We start from the raw sequence: 15,313 nt of genomic DNA on the forward strand, positions 1-15,313 counted from the left end.
TAATTTCTTTTTTTTTTTTTTTTTTTTTTTTTTTGAGAGAGAGAGAGAGCACCAGCAGAGCAGGGAAGGGACAGAGAGAGAGGGGAATAGAAGATCTGAAGTGGGCTCTGCAGTGACAGCAGCAAGCCCGATGTGGGGCTGGAACTCACAAACTGTGAGATCATTATCTGAGCCGATGTTGGACACTCAACCAACTGAGCCACCTGGCGCTTCTTGCTTTTCGTCTTCTGAAGTGTTGATGGATTTCCTGTTTTCTGTTCTCCCCTCTTTCTAAGATTATGTTTTTGGTTTTTTAGAGAGCATAAGTCTGGGAGAGGAAGAGTGGGAGAGGGAGATCATCTTAAACGGCTCCATGTTCATGGAGCCTAACACAGGGCTGGATCCCATGACCCTGTGATCATGACCTGAGCCAAAATCAAGAGTCAGATGCTCAACAGACTGAGCCACCCAGGCACTCCCCCCCCCCCCTTTTATAATTCTTACCATAGTTATAACGGAGTTTGGGGATTGGAGAAGGAATGAAATGAGCATCATAACCCAGAATTTGTTCTTAAAAGGCAGAGTCTTTGTCTGGATCATCTCTAAATTTCAACCCATAAGAGAGTCCTTGATATAGTAGGTACTTAATATGTTTACAGGGATGATTAAGTCTTGCTTTACAGCTATAAAACTCAGTTGGTAACACGTTTATGATGAAGGCCTGGTTTCTTGCCACATGGACCGCTCAAGAGGTCTGGTTAAGTTTTCTCACAGTATTGTGGCTGACTTTCTCTGGAGCAAGTAATCCATGATAGAGCAAGGTAGAAGCTGTAATGACATTAAGGCCTAGTATGGAAAGCTACATTTTGCCATTTTCATAATATCCTGTTAGTTACACAGTTATATTCATTGTAGGAAAGACTTATACAAAGTTGTGAATTCTATAAGGCAAGACTTATTAGGGACATCTTGCAGGCTGGGTATCACACAAAGTTTCTGTCCTAAGCTAAAGAACAAATCCAAATTAAAAGAAGGTAAAAAATAATAAAGATCAGAGCAAATATTAATTAAATAGAAAACAGTGCAGAAAATGAATGAACCCAAAAGTTGGTTCTTTTAATGAAATTAAAAACTCCTAGCAAGACTAAACCGATTTAGAAAAATAGAAAAAAACAGATTACCAGTATCAGGAATGAAAGAGGGTCTCACTAAAGGTCCTTTAGAATTGAAAGGTTAATAAGGAAATGTTATGAGCTTTATACCAGTTAATTTGATAATTTAACATGACTTTACAGAAATTTACTCTGAAGAATAATCTGAATAGCTCTGTATCTATTAAATTCAATTCATAATCCCCTGAAAATTCCAGTGATTTTACTGGTGAATTTTATCTAACATTTAAGGAAAAAATAGTACCGGTCTTTCAGTAATTCAGGAAATAGAGGAGGAAAGACTTTCCAACTTTATGAGACTAGTATACCTGTGATACCAACACTTGACAAAAACAGTATAATCCTCCCAACAAACAGAAAAATCATTAGACACATTCTAACGTTCTCATGATAAAAATTTACAGTAAACTAGCAATAAAAGGAAACTTTTTCAGCTTGATAAAAGCGTCTAGAAAACATAAGAGGCATCATCTTCATACTAAAGGGTAAAAAAAGATTAAAAGCTTTTACTCCAAGATCAAGGCAAGGATACTTGCTTTTCACTGCTTGATTCAGCATGGTGCTGGCAGTGCAAACCAATGCACCGAGGCAAGAAAAATAAAGACATAATGTTGTAAGGGAAGAAATAAAATTCTCCCTGTTTGCAGAAGACCTGTTATTCTCTACATAAAAAATCCTAATGAATCTACCAAAAAAAAAAAAAAAAACACAAACCTACTAGAATTAATAGATGAATTTAGCAAGGACACAGTATACTAGTAGCATAGACAAAAATCAATACAAGCAGTATAACAAGAAATAATACTAGCATTCAACAATTAAGAAAAAATACCATTAATAATAAAAAAAATAGATTTAAAGAAAGATGTGCAAGTCCTGTATAATGAAAGCTACAAAGACTTCCCAAGAAAGATATAAAGATACCATGTTCTTGGACCAGAACACTAAAATTGTTAAGCTGTCCGTTCTCCCCAAATTGACCTATAGACTCAACACAATCCTAATGAAAATCTCATCAGGATTTTTTTTTAATATAAGTTGACAAGCTGTCTTAAGATTTATATGGGAATACAAAGAACCTAAAATAGCCAAAAACATTTCAAAGAAAAACAAAGTGGGAAGATTTATACTACCTAGTTTTAGGGCGTTTAAATTTTTTTTAGTTTTTATATTTTTTAAGTTTATTTATTTATTTTGAGAGAAAGAGTGCACTGGCAGGAGAGAGCAGAGAAGGAGAGAGAATCCCAGGCAGGCTCTGCCACTGTCAGCACTGAGTCCAAATCGGGGCTCAATCTCAGCAATTGTGAGATCATGACCTGAGCCAAAATCAAGAGTCGGATGCTTAACCAACCAGGCACCCCATACTACCTGGTTTTAAAGATAGGCTACAAAACCATAGTAATCAATACAGTGTGATATTGGGGTGAAGGTAGACCTGTTAATCAAGTTATAGAAAAGCTACAGATATTAAGATACTTGATCTTTATTTTTTTTCTTAAGATACTTGATCTTAATCACAGGCTGAGAAGCAATTAGAATAGCTACAGAAAGAGACCCACTCATGTGGTTGATTGATATTTGACAGAGGAACCAATATAATTCAGTGAGAAAAAGGTAGTATTTTTTTTTAATACTTTATTTTAGAGAGAAAGTGAGCACGATGTGGGAAGAGAGAATCTTACGGAGACTCCGTGCTCAGCACAGAGCTGGATGCACGGCTCGATCCCAAACCCTGGAGTCATGACCTGAGCCAAAATCAAGAGTCGGTGCTCAACCAACTGAACCACCCAGGTTCCCCGAAAGGATAGTCTTAATGAGTGATGCCAGAACAACTGGATATGTGTGTGCAAAAAATAAACATAACCCCTACTTCACACCATACTCAAAAATTAATCCACAAAGCTAAAACTGGGAAATTTCTAAGAAAACAGGAAAAATATTCATGTCCTTGGAGTGAAAGATCTGTTTTTTCAGTTTATTTATTTTGAGAGAGAGATCGTGAGCGGGGGAGGGGCAGAGCAAGGGAGAGAAAATCCCAGGCAGGCTCCATGTTATCAGCATATATCCTGACGTGGGGCTCCATCCCACGAACCGAAAGATCGTTACCTGAGCCGAAATTAAGAATTGGACACTTAAGCGACTGAGCCACCCAGGCTCCCCAAAACACTTTTTAATATACTGGAAACTTCATCTGAATGAAAACCCTCTTTTCAAAACACTTAAGATGAAAAAGTAGGCACTGCTGGGAGAAACTATTTGCAAAACATTTATCTAAATAAAAGACTTTTGTCCAGAATATTAAAAACTTATACCAGACAATTTTTAAAATGTGGTCAAAAGCAGACACTTCACAAAAGATGTATGTGAATGGCAAGTAAACACTTGAAAAGATGCTAAACATCATTGCTCATCTGAGAAAGGCAAATAACCACAATGAGGTACTTACTTCACACCCACTGCATGGGCTAAATTAAAATGACTGGCAATACCAGGGCACCTGGGTAACTCAGTTGGTTTAAGCATCTGACTAAGGTCATGATCTCATGGTTTGTGCATTTCAGCCCCACATCAGGCTCTGTACTGACAGCATGGAGCCTGTTTGGGATTCTCTCTCTGCCTGCCTGTCTCTCTCTCTCTCCCTCTCTCTCTCTCTCTCCCTCTCTCTCTCTCTCTGTCAAAACAAATAAAAACTTTAAAAATTCCACCATTAAAAAAAAAAAGACTGTCAATACCAGTGTTAGGGTGTGAAGCAACTGGAAATGGTAGGTGTAAATTGTACAACCACTTTGAAAAATATTTTGGCATATTCTTTTAAAGTTAAACATTTTCTGGCTTTATGACCCACCAATTTTATTCCTAGGCCTTTCCCCAAGACAAAAGAAAAAAGAGGTCATACAAAGATTTATGTGCATATATTTGTTTATTCATAATAACTAGAAACAGGAAATAACCCAAATATCCAAGAACAGGTGAATGGAGAAACAAATTTTGATCTATTCATACAAGGAAATACTACCCAGCAATTAAAAAGAACTAACTATTAATTTATACAGCAGTATGAATGAATCTCAATTAAAATGTGCAAAAGAACGAACTCAAAATGGTATATACAGTATAATTACATTTATATGAAATTTTATAACCAGTTAATCTATTGTGAAAGAATACTATAAGTGTTTGCCGAGGGCAGATGTGGGAGAAACTAATTACGTAGAGGCAGGAAAGTACTTTCTGGGGTGATAGAAATTTTCCTTCTTAATTGGGGTTGTAGTAGCATAGATATATACATTTGTCAAAATCATTGAACTTTACACTTAAAATGCATTTTATTATATGTAAGCCTGAAAATCCTTTTCTAAAAGTAAAGTATTCCTACATAACCCACCAGAAAGGCTAAAATTCAAGTCTGACAGTACTAACAGTGAGAAATTAGCACAAAAATGACTTATACATTGCTCATGAGAGGGTCAGTTGTTAAAACCATTTTGGAAGAGTTGGCATTATCTAGGAAAATTAGAGATACAGATCCTTCATGACTCAGCAATTCTACTTTTAGATGGAGCCTTTTATACCAGAGAAATTTATATGTGTATGTGCATCAATAAGACCAACTATAGGAATTTTCATAACCTTAGTAACCAAAGGAAAATGCCAACACAAATGTCCAACATTAGAATAGATAACTATATTTTTTTACCAGAGTGTTAGTGCAGTGAAAATGAAGAAACTATTTACATTTAACATATATGAGCTAGAGACCATCCTTAGCAACAGTCTCAAAAGGATTACATGCTTTATGTTTCCAGTTACATAAAGTTCAAGAACCAGGAAAACTAAACTGTTTTTGAATCTGTACTTATGTTGTGTATTTAAAGAAAAGGAAGTGATTACCATGAGCCAGGACTTTGATTACCTTTGAAAGAGAGAGAGGAAGTTAAGATTGGGAAGGGGCTAAGAAAGAGGTTGCTAAGATACTGGCAATATTTAGTTGTTGATCCAGTGCTGTTCTGTATATATTTATTGTATAATACTCTCAGTAATATTCATATTTTATATAATTTACTAAATGTGTGATATTTTATATTAAAAATAGAAAAAATAAAACAATTCTTTAATCTATCAATATCTCCTGGATGCTATGTTAATAATATCTTGCCAGGTGATAATAGGAAATTCAAGGATATTTAACATGGCCTCCAAAGTGCTCACTAATTATAACCATAAAAAGACATTCATTGTGTAATAAGTAGTCTTAATCTCTGTTCTCATACTTTCAGAGCCATGGGAGTAAGCCTATTAAAATTGAAGCAGATAACATCCATACCATGTAACCTCTCAGGAGGTAGTATGTGTACATTAAGGTATAATTGTGATTATGTTTTTACAAGCTTCCAATGTTATTTACTGTTCTATTTTATACTATTCATTTGGACCTGGACTTATTTCATAGTCACAGTTATTTTAAATATGGCAAGCACTTACTACTTTCTTTTTTCTTATCTGTTATTTTCTGCCATGTCTTTTGATATAGTGAAAAGCAAACTTAAGAATTCTAACCCCTTCTTGGGGCACCTGAGTGGCTTAGACCGTTAAGGGTCTGACTTGGGCTCAGGTCATCATCTCATTATTCCTTAGTTCCAGCCCTTCTGATGCGCGTGTGCAATCAGTCTCTCTCTCTCTCTCTCTCTCTCTCTCTCTCTCTCTCTCTCTCTCCCCCCCCCCCCATCTCTCCCCCCTGCCTTCCCTCTTTCTGAAAAAAAAAATTCTAAGGGCACCTGGGTGGCTCCATCGATTAAGCATCCAGCTTCGGCTCAGGTCATGATTTCCTGGTTGGTGAGTTCTAGCCCTTCGTAGGGCTCTGTGCTGACAGCTCAGAGCCTGGAGCCTGCTTCACATTCTGTGTCTCCCTCTCTCTCTGCCCCTCCCCTACCTTCCCCTTCCCACACTCTCTCTCTCTCTCTCTCTCTCTCTCTCTCTCTCAAAAAAATAAGTAAACATTTTTAAAAAATTCTAATTCCTTCTTAATGGAACATTCTCCTATAAGACCTCTTTAAGGAGTTAGTTTACATTAACAAAGTGATTTTGCCTAGAATTAAGACCTCACTAGATCAGTGAACAAATGACATGAATGAACAATTCTTCAGAAATGAAAAAAGAGGGATGCCTGGGTGGCTCAGTCTGCTGAGTGATGGACTTCAGCTCAGGTCTTGATCTCACGGTTTGTGGGTTTGATCCGACATTGGGCTCTGTGCTGACAGCTTGGAGCCTGGAGCCTGCTTCAGATTCTGTGTCTCTAGCTCTTAGCCCCTCCCCCCCCCCACGCTCTTTCCCTCTTTCTCCTTCTCCCTCTCCCTCTCTCTCTCTCAATCAATAAACATTTAAAAAAATTTTTTTAAAAGAAATGAAAAAAGAAGCTCTGTTGAGTTCCTATTATGGTCTGCGTACAAGTAGGTACTTTGCATTGAATCCCCACACTAATGCTATGAGTAGTAGGTATTCTAAATTTACAACTGAACAAATAGAAATTCAGAGAAATCATAATCAGTAAATGTTGGACCTAGGATCAAAATCTATGTCCATTTTATTTTAAAGCTTGTCCTTGTTTTATTATTCAAACACTGCTACGCATGAAAAGAAGAAAATAAACATAGCTTGGAAAAATCAATGTGAAACAAACAATCAGTGACAGGAATTAAAGGATGTATTTCTATCAGCAAAAAAAATTTATCATTTATCAATCTATATAAAGATACATTAGAGCTGTAGAGTGTATTACAAAACCTTACTGAAATTTAAATGTCCTTAATAAATTTGGAGATGAATGTTGATGAATTGGAAGACTATCCTACTGGTATTCTAGACATAGTCTCTTTTGGTGATTTTTTTTCCTTAGTTGTAGATTATATATATCTAGATACTGGCAATCTAAGTAGTAGATAATATCTCATTTTCCACCAAAGTCCTCTCAATAATATCTGTACTTGATTTCTAATTTTATTGATCTGAATTCTAACACCTGGCTAGTCCATTTTAATTATGTGCACACACTCCAGATTTATCCATCTGTTGATGGATATTTTGGTTTTACTATTAAAAACAATGCTACAATAAGCATTCTTACTCATGCCTCCTCTGGCTTATAGGGAATTTCTCTAGAGTATGTATTTCAACATAGTGGAACTGCTGGATGGGAAAGTAAGCATATCTTCAAATTTACTATACATTACTATTTGCTCTCGTCATTGTATCAGTTTATATCCCTCCAGTCTGCATGAGAGCATTCATTCTTCCATTGGCTTGTTGTCAGTTTGTGTTACAGGTCTTAAAATTCTTTGCCCATCTTGACTGGTGTAAAATGATAGCTCAATATTGTTATGTATTTCCTTAATTACACATAAAATAATTCACGAAAATTTATGGGTTTCAACATTTAGATTTCTCTTTTATGTAATGCTAGTTCATGTCATTTGCCACATTTGTTGTATCTTGATTATAGGAACTCATTACATATTTCAATACTAATTATTTGTGGGGTGCCTGGGTGGCTCAGTCGGTTGAGCGTCTGGTTTCGGCTCAGGTCATGATCTCACGGTTTGTGGGTTCCAGCCCCACATCAGGCTCTGTGCTTGATGGCTCAGAGCCTGGAGCCTGCTTCGAATTCTGTGTCTCCCTCTCTCTCTCTGTTCCTCCCCCACTCATGCTCTCTCTCTCTCCTTCAACAATAAACAAACATTAAAAAAAATTTTTTTTTTAAATACTGATTATTTGTTATAGGTGTTACACATGTCCTCTACCAATCTATAGCCTCATTTTGCTGCTGTTTTGGGTGGTTTTTTGTTGTTTTGCTTTGTTTATGGGTGCATTTCTTACAGTTCTCTTCCATATTTTTTTTTCCCTTATAGTTTTAATAGTTTATAGTTTACGTATTTTAAGAAATTCTTAGGGGTGTGTTGGTTGAGCATCTGACTCTTAATTTCAGCTCAGGTCATGATGCTAGGGTCATGGGATTGAGCCCCATGTTGGACTCCGCACTGAGCATGGAGCCCACTTAAGATTCTCTCTCCCTCTGCCACTCTCCCCTGCTTGTGCTCAGGAGAGAGAGAAAGAGAAAGAAATTCTTATGATTTCAGTAGTTTATTTTTATTTTTTTTTTTTTTAATTTTTTTTTTTTTCCAACGTTTATTTATTTTTGGGACAGAGAGAGACAGAGCATGAACGGGGGAGGGGCAGAGAGAGAGGGAGACACAGAATCGGAAACAGGCTCCAGGCTCTGAGCCATCAGCCCAGAGCCTGACGCGGGGCTCGAACTCACGGACCGCAAGATCGTGACCTGGCTGAAGTCGGACGCCTAACCGACTGCGCCACCCAGGCGCCCCTGATTTCAGTAGTTTATAGTTTTAATATCTTGTTAAGAAATTCTTCCTTACCACCAAGATCATAAAGATATTCTAGGGGTGCCTGAGGGGCTCACTGGGTAAAGCATCTGACTGTGGGTTTTGGCTCAGATCATGATCTCAGAGTTCATGAGATCGAGCCCTTTGTTGGGCTCCACACTGACAGCACAGAGCCTATTTGGGATTCTTTCTCTCCCTGTTTCTCTGTTCCCCCCACCCAAAATAAAACATTTTTTAAAAAAGATATTCTATATTTTCTTCTAAATGTTTTTTTTTCATATTTATTCTCTGCATAATAATTTGTTTTTGTATATTGTGTGAGGTAGGCTTTCAAATCTGTTCTGCTGGTCTGTGTGTCTATCCCCATAGTCTCTTGACTTGAATAAGATTATAACAAATCTTGATAAATGATAGGGCAGACCTTAGACTTAAAAATTGTCTTGGCTAAGGTCACCTGGGTGGCTCAGTGTGTTAAGCATCTGACTCGTGATTTCAGCTCAGGTCATGATCCCAGAGTTGTGGGATTCAGCCCCTCATTGGGTTCTGTACTGAGCATGGAGCCTGCTTGAGATTCTCTCTCTCCTTCTGCTCCTCACCCCTGCTTGCATACTCTCTCTCTGAAAAAAAAAAAAATTTTTTTTTTTAATAAATATTCTTGTTTTGTTGCCCTTTCGTGTTAGTTTTAGGATTAGCTTCTTAATTTCTTAATTTCCAGGTCCAGGTGATACGTATTTTGATTGAAATTACTCTGAATTTGCAGATTAATATGGGAATAATTTATACAAATAGGGTATATTACTCCATTTATTTAGATCTTCTGTAGTGTCTTTCAATAGTAAAGATACCCTTTACTTCTCTAGACCTTTTGTTGTTTTTACATTTTTTTTTCAACTTTTTTATTTATTTTTGGGACAGAGAGAGACAGAGCATGAACGGGGGAGGGGCAGAGAGAGAGGGAGACACAGAATCGGAAACAGGCTCCAGGCTCCGAGCCATCAGCCCAGAGCCTGACGCGGGGCTCGAACTCACGGACCTGGCTGAAGTCGGACGCTTAACCGACTGCGCCACCCAGGCGCCCCTGTTGTTTTTACATTTTTACTTTTTATTTTTGAGAGACAGAGAAAGAGCACAAGTGGGGGAGGGGAAGAGAGAGAATGAGACACAGAATCCGAAGCAGGCTCCAGGCTTTGAGCTGTCAGCACAGAGCCCGACACGGGCTCGAACTCATGAACCATGAGATCATGGCCTGAGCTGAAGTCGGACGCTTAACCGACTGAGCCACTCAGGCGCCCCTACTTCTCTAGATCTTATACATATTTTGTTTGGATTTCATCCCAAGTCCTACTGTTTTTTGTTGTAATTTTAACGTGTATTTTGCTAAATTACATTTTAATTTGGTTGCCAATGTATAAGAATAATTTCTTTTCATATATTGATCTTAAGTCTAGCAACCTTGCTGAACTCTCATTAATTCTGTAATTTATCTGTAGATTTTATTGGGTTTTCTGTGTAGTCATACTGTGAATAATTTTTTCCCTTTCTAGTCTTTTTACCCGTTATTTCTCTAACTTGCAATACTGTGCTAGCTAGAACTTCCTAGTAAATGAAGTTGAATTTACCATAGATGTTTTTTAATATGAATTTTTAAAAATTATTTTAGAGAAAGTGAGCGTGAGCAGGGGAGCAGAGCAGTTGGAGGGAGGGAGGATGGGGGGGAGAGAGAGAGAGAGAGGAAGGAAGGGAGAGAGAGATAAAAAAAGAGAGAGAGAGATAGGTAGATAAACAAATCCTGGGCAGGCTCCATATTCAGTGAGGAGCCTGAGGCAGAGCTCCATCCCAGGACCCTGGGATCATGACCTGAGCCAAGATCAGGAGTCAGATGCTTAACTGACTGAGCCCAAGTGCCCCTGAATTTGTCATAGGTTTTTGGTAGATAATTTTTATAAAATTAAGGAAATTCTTGGGGTGCCTGGGTGGCTCAGTTGGTTGAGCGTCCAGCTTTGGCTCAGGTCATGATCTCACAGTTTGTGAGTTCGAGCCCCATGTCAGGCTCTGTGCTGACAGCTCAGAGCCTGGAGCCTGTTTCGGATTCTGTGTCTCCCTCTCTCTCTGCTCCTTCCCCGCTCGTGCTCTGTCTCTGTCTCTCAAAAATAAATAAACATTAAAAAAAATTTTTTTAATAAAACATTAAAAAAGAAAAGAAATGAGTGATGGTGATGTGCTAACTATTGGTGAAGCTCTTCTAGTTCTGAAGCCCAAGATTAAGAAGTCATGCTGGTTGACTGTTAGTAAACTACCAACTGTAGCTAGATCACATCGGACAAATGCTCTTTACTTATTACTTCCTGTAATTTGGATTAGTACCAGTATCATTTACTAACACTGTCTTCTCAAATCTGTGCAAGACAGGAAAAGCTTTCACTAGAATAAACAGGCCAGGGTGGCACAGCAAGCTTTGTTTAGGAGCGTATGTGTGGCTCAGTCGGTTAAGCGTACGACTTCAGCTCAAGTCATGATCTCGTGGTTCTTGGGTCCAAGTCCTGCATCAGGCTCTGTGCTGATAGCTCAGCCTGGAGCCTGCTTCAGATTCTGTGTCTCCCTTGCTGTCAGCCCCTCTCCCACTCATGCTCTGTCTCTTACTCTCTCAAAAATAAACATTAAAAAAAATAACCTGATAAAAGTTAAAAAAAAAAAAAAAAAAAAGAATACCTAACCTTTTCCTCTGCTAAGGAGCTCTGGCATGTGTCCCCTTACAGGCCTTGTCTCATACCCAGAATATTTCTATACATGTAGCAGAGAAAGGTTTTATTCAGTTACCCATAAAGAAAAATAGATAATAAAAACTATAGTACTTGGCTTTTCTGTTCTTCTGCCTGTCTCCTAGTCAAACAGCCATCAAATTGAAACTGCTTGATTCAGAAATGCTTTTTTATGTACATAAGTATGCATAAAGGATAATTATAACTTTATAATTAGTTAATTATCATGGAAACTGAGAACAAATTTCTGAATTTTTTTACAGAAACATTAATTTGTACCATTTGTGTTTTTCTTAGTTTCTGCCACTGCCTTCTACAAAGCACAACCTGTAATTCAATTCATGTGTGAAGTTCTTGACATTCATAATATTGATGAGCAACCAAGACCTCTGACTGATTCTCATCGGGTAAAATTCACCAAAGAGATAAAAGGTGAATTAATTAGCATTTGGAACAACTTAAGTATAAAATGCATGAATATAACAAACTTTTATTGAAAAAATGTTTAAAGTCTGTTCATGTAACATCATCTGTAAAAATATAGATTATGAAATGTTACATTAAATTCATTACCATTACATCTTAGATAATTGTTTGAAAGAAAGAAATGCCGAGTAATGAAATTAATATTGATACCAGCTAATATTTTATTAATACTTTGCGTTGCTAGCTAAAAGTGTAAGAGTATCTCATGGGAAAATGCTTCTATAATACTGTTAAAAGTAGGAAACTTATTCCAAAAACATTGTTAGGGCAGAACTGGAGTCATTATTTTTATATATTCTAATATAATGACCTCCTTATTTTTCTGAAATGATAGAATATTTTATTCCTTTGAAACTTTATGGATATGGGGCTAGCTAGCCTGTTTCATGTGTTATTTTAGAATTGGAACTTCCATTATTTCATGTACATTATACAGTTGATCACTGATCTTGCCTATTTTATTTAGAGCTAAAATTTGTACAGTGGTGTTGCATCCTATGTATATTTTACTAACATAAATTCATCTCTATAAGGTCTTCTGGAGAGAAAAAGAAAAAATTTAATAGTGTTCTAAAATTTGTGTGTAATTCATCTTTATCTAAATGTACATTTCTATGTACATTTAAATATACATTTATAGTTTTATATGCAATCCTATTGACAGTGTACTTTATTAGCAATTGAAGGTATTTTTCACGAGTAATTTTGATTGTATAAAATTCTTGCCTTGTTCATAACTTAGAACTTAATCCTCATGTAACATGTGACTCCACTGGGGGCACCTGGCTGGCTTAGTTGAACTTGTAACTCTTGATCTTGAAGTTGTGAGTTCGAGTCCCACGTTGGGTATAGAGATTATGTAAAAAATAAAAAGATGTGACTCCACTGTATTTAGTTTTTTATTATTTAGGCAAGAAGAAAAGTTAGATATTCTCTAATTAGAATGAGTAGTATAAATTCCATTTGTAAGTGTTAAATCTTACATAGTCAGAAATTGTTTTGTTTTGTTTGTATTTTAAGATTTTGACTGTTGTAGATAATTTTCAGCTTCTGGTTTGAATGAAACATTGAACTGTTTCAGTGTTCACTGAACATCTTTCAGTTCCCTGAATCAGTTAGAATACCTCAGTGCATTCTGCTTGCTCCAGTAATCATTCATTCTTTGCCATTCAGTACCCAGGGGAGAGAGAGAGTGTCATTGTAATAAAACATTAAAAGGAAAGTTCTTCCTGCTTTGAAAATGAGCATCTATTTTATCTCAAGTTATCTAAATGCCAAAATAACAAAGTGTCATATATTAGTGTATTGCAACCATATCATTGTCCTTTCATAATCCGTATTAACTGCACTGTTAGCATTGTCGAGAGGTTAGTGCATTACCCACCATTAATGTCTGATCATCAAAATACCATGGTTTCCAGTGGAGTTGCTGCTTAGTTACCACCTCTGATATCATGAAGTCACTTACATTATTTTGCGGTAACTATGCAATCAACTCATATCACCACTCTATCACAGAAAATACAAGATGTACAGAACAAGGATTCAACTGCTGCCCGAAGAGCATGGACTCGATCTTAACTTCAACTGCTCAGGGGCCCAAAGAAATGACTGAAAAAATGACTAGAAAGCATTATAAAGTTGATGTTAGAGTGAAGGTAAAGCCAAGTTTATAGGTTAAATATTTGATTTATTAAAGCCAAAATTTTTTTTTTTTTTTTTTTTTTTTTTTTTTTTTTGTTGGATGGAGGGTTTCGGGAGGGACCTGGGCAGAGAATTATCTAGTCCATTTTTTTTTTTTTTAATTTCAACTTTTTGCTAAGCCCTGGGTTCGGTCTAATCCTTAGGCACCTATGACCCTGGATTTGGGGTAGAAAAATCTGAGTTGGATCTACTTGATCAACTGATGATTTTTTTTCTCCATTCAAATTCAAAAAGGCTTTCTTCTTCTTATTTTTTTTTAAGAAGGCTCTTTAACATACATCATGTAACCCACCATGGAAACTCAGCAGAATCAAAGTTCTATGTTCTGTGCTATATATTTGGGCTTAATTTTTTAGCCAGCATAAAGGAATTTGATGGTAACTGTTAAATAGTGATACACACTGTGCTGTAACGAATAGATTTATTTAGTATATTCATTAGTTCCAGTTGAACTTTTTCCTAAATATTCAATAGTAACTTTGGGGTTGTTCCTTTGTATAATTATTCATGATGGTTTAACAGAAATATCAGAGGAAGTGTACGTAGTAAAAGTACCATATGTTTATAGAAGAACCAATTTATTTTTGGTATAAACTTATTTAGTAGGCTATTAGAATATTACTAATAACTTCTTTAATTCAGGGGGAAGACTTGAAAACAAATGGCTAGGTGGTATAGATAACAGAAAAAATTTTATAATTTTTATATTGTGTTTTCTCCCTAAACAATATTTTTACATCCTGCTTATTTCATATTGCTTACTTCACATTTCCTTCTTATAAGGCCTTCTCTTGATAGTACTTTATTTTCTAGTTTCCTTTATAATATAGAGGCGTGTTTTATACTCTAATTGATCTGAAATTTAGTCTTACAATAGTAATTACTAATAAAAACTATTTATATCACTGATTCAATTAGGAGTACTTCTCAAGAAAAATCCATACCAATCTGGTACAGTTGACGCTATGTGCATTTAACATCTTAATTTGTGCTGATAAATCAGAAGAAAATATTACTGTGAATGAACTTTGTGTTTGGTACTGCAGTTAGTGATTACATAGGAAAATAAATTACACTGTTTCAGGGTTTCTCAACCTTGCCACTATTAACATTTGAGGCTGGATAATTCTTTATTGTGGTCTGGGGTGGGAAGTAGTGCTGTCCCGTCCATTGTAGGATATTTAGCATCATCCCTGGATCCAAGAATCCCTAAATCTAGCGTCCAGTAAATGCCCATAGCACCTCCCAGTCATGACAGTTAAAATTGTCTCCAGACATTACCAAATGTTCTCTGGAGAGCAAAATTGCCTGTAGTTGAAAACCACTGCACAATAGGAATCACAAATATAACAGGGAAACAATGCAAAAATAATAACCATAAATACTATCAGGAAACTAAATGTTGTCCTTCATCTGCCCCTTTTTAGATTTTCTGCCTTTGGAGTCTAAGCCATAGTAATGGAGTTGCTTATCTGTAAGCAGCAGCAACTGTATCAATTTGTTACTCTTTTCTATCTAAGTAGCTCCAAGATTGCACTGGTAAATATGGTACCACTACCCACATGTAGCTACTTAAATTAATGAAATTAAGTTTTCACTTTCACACTAGCCACATTTCATGTACTCCATAACACATATTGCTAGTGATTACATATTAGCACAGGTGTAGAACATTCTATCATTTCAGAAAGTTCTGTTGGACAGTACTGCTTAAGAAAATTAATCCCAAAGATTTTACCAGTGGTTTAAAAGACCATTGCTTCACTTTGTAAAGTAGGTCTGGGATCTTCATACTCCTATGGTCCATAGATGGATTGCA

General features: G+C 36.4%; 1 protein-coding gene across 8 annotated transcripts in view; it reads left to right on the plus strand.

The window, feature by feature from the left end:
- Positions 1-15,313, plus strand: part of AGO3 (argonaute RISC catalytic component 3) — a 123,114-nt gene that overhangs the window by 59,741 nt on the left and 48,060 nt on the right. For 7 of the 8 annotated variants that reach the window (XM_086716454.1, XM_086716455.1, XM_086716456.1 and 4 more), the window contains one exon: positions 11,602-11,736. In XM_086716454.1, the coding sequence (XP_086572580.1) occupies positions 11,602-11,736 (135 nt within the window). Of the gene's footprint in view, positions 1-52; positions 5,513-11,601; positions 11,737-15,313 lie in introns of those variants that run through there. The other variant, XM_086716461.1, reaches the window with a different exon arrangement.

Source organism: Puma concolor, chromosome C1, assembly GCF_028749965.1.
Source record: "Puma concolor isolate L17-30 chromosome C1, mPumCon1.1.hap2, whole genome shotgun sequence".
NCBI lineage: Eukaryota > Metazoa > Chordata > Mammalia > Carnivora > Felidae > Puma > Puma concolor.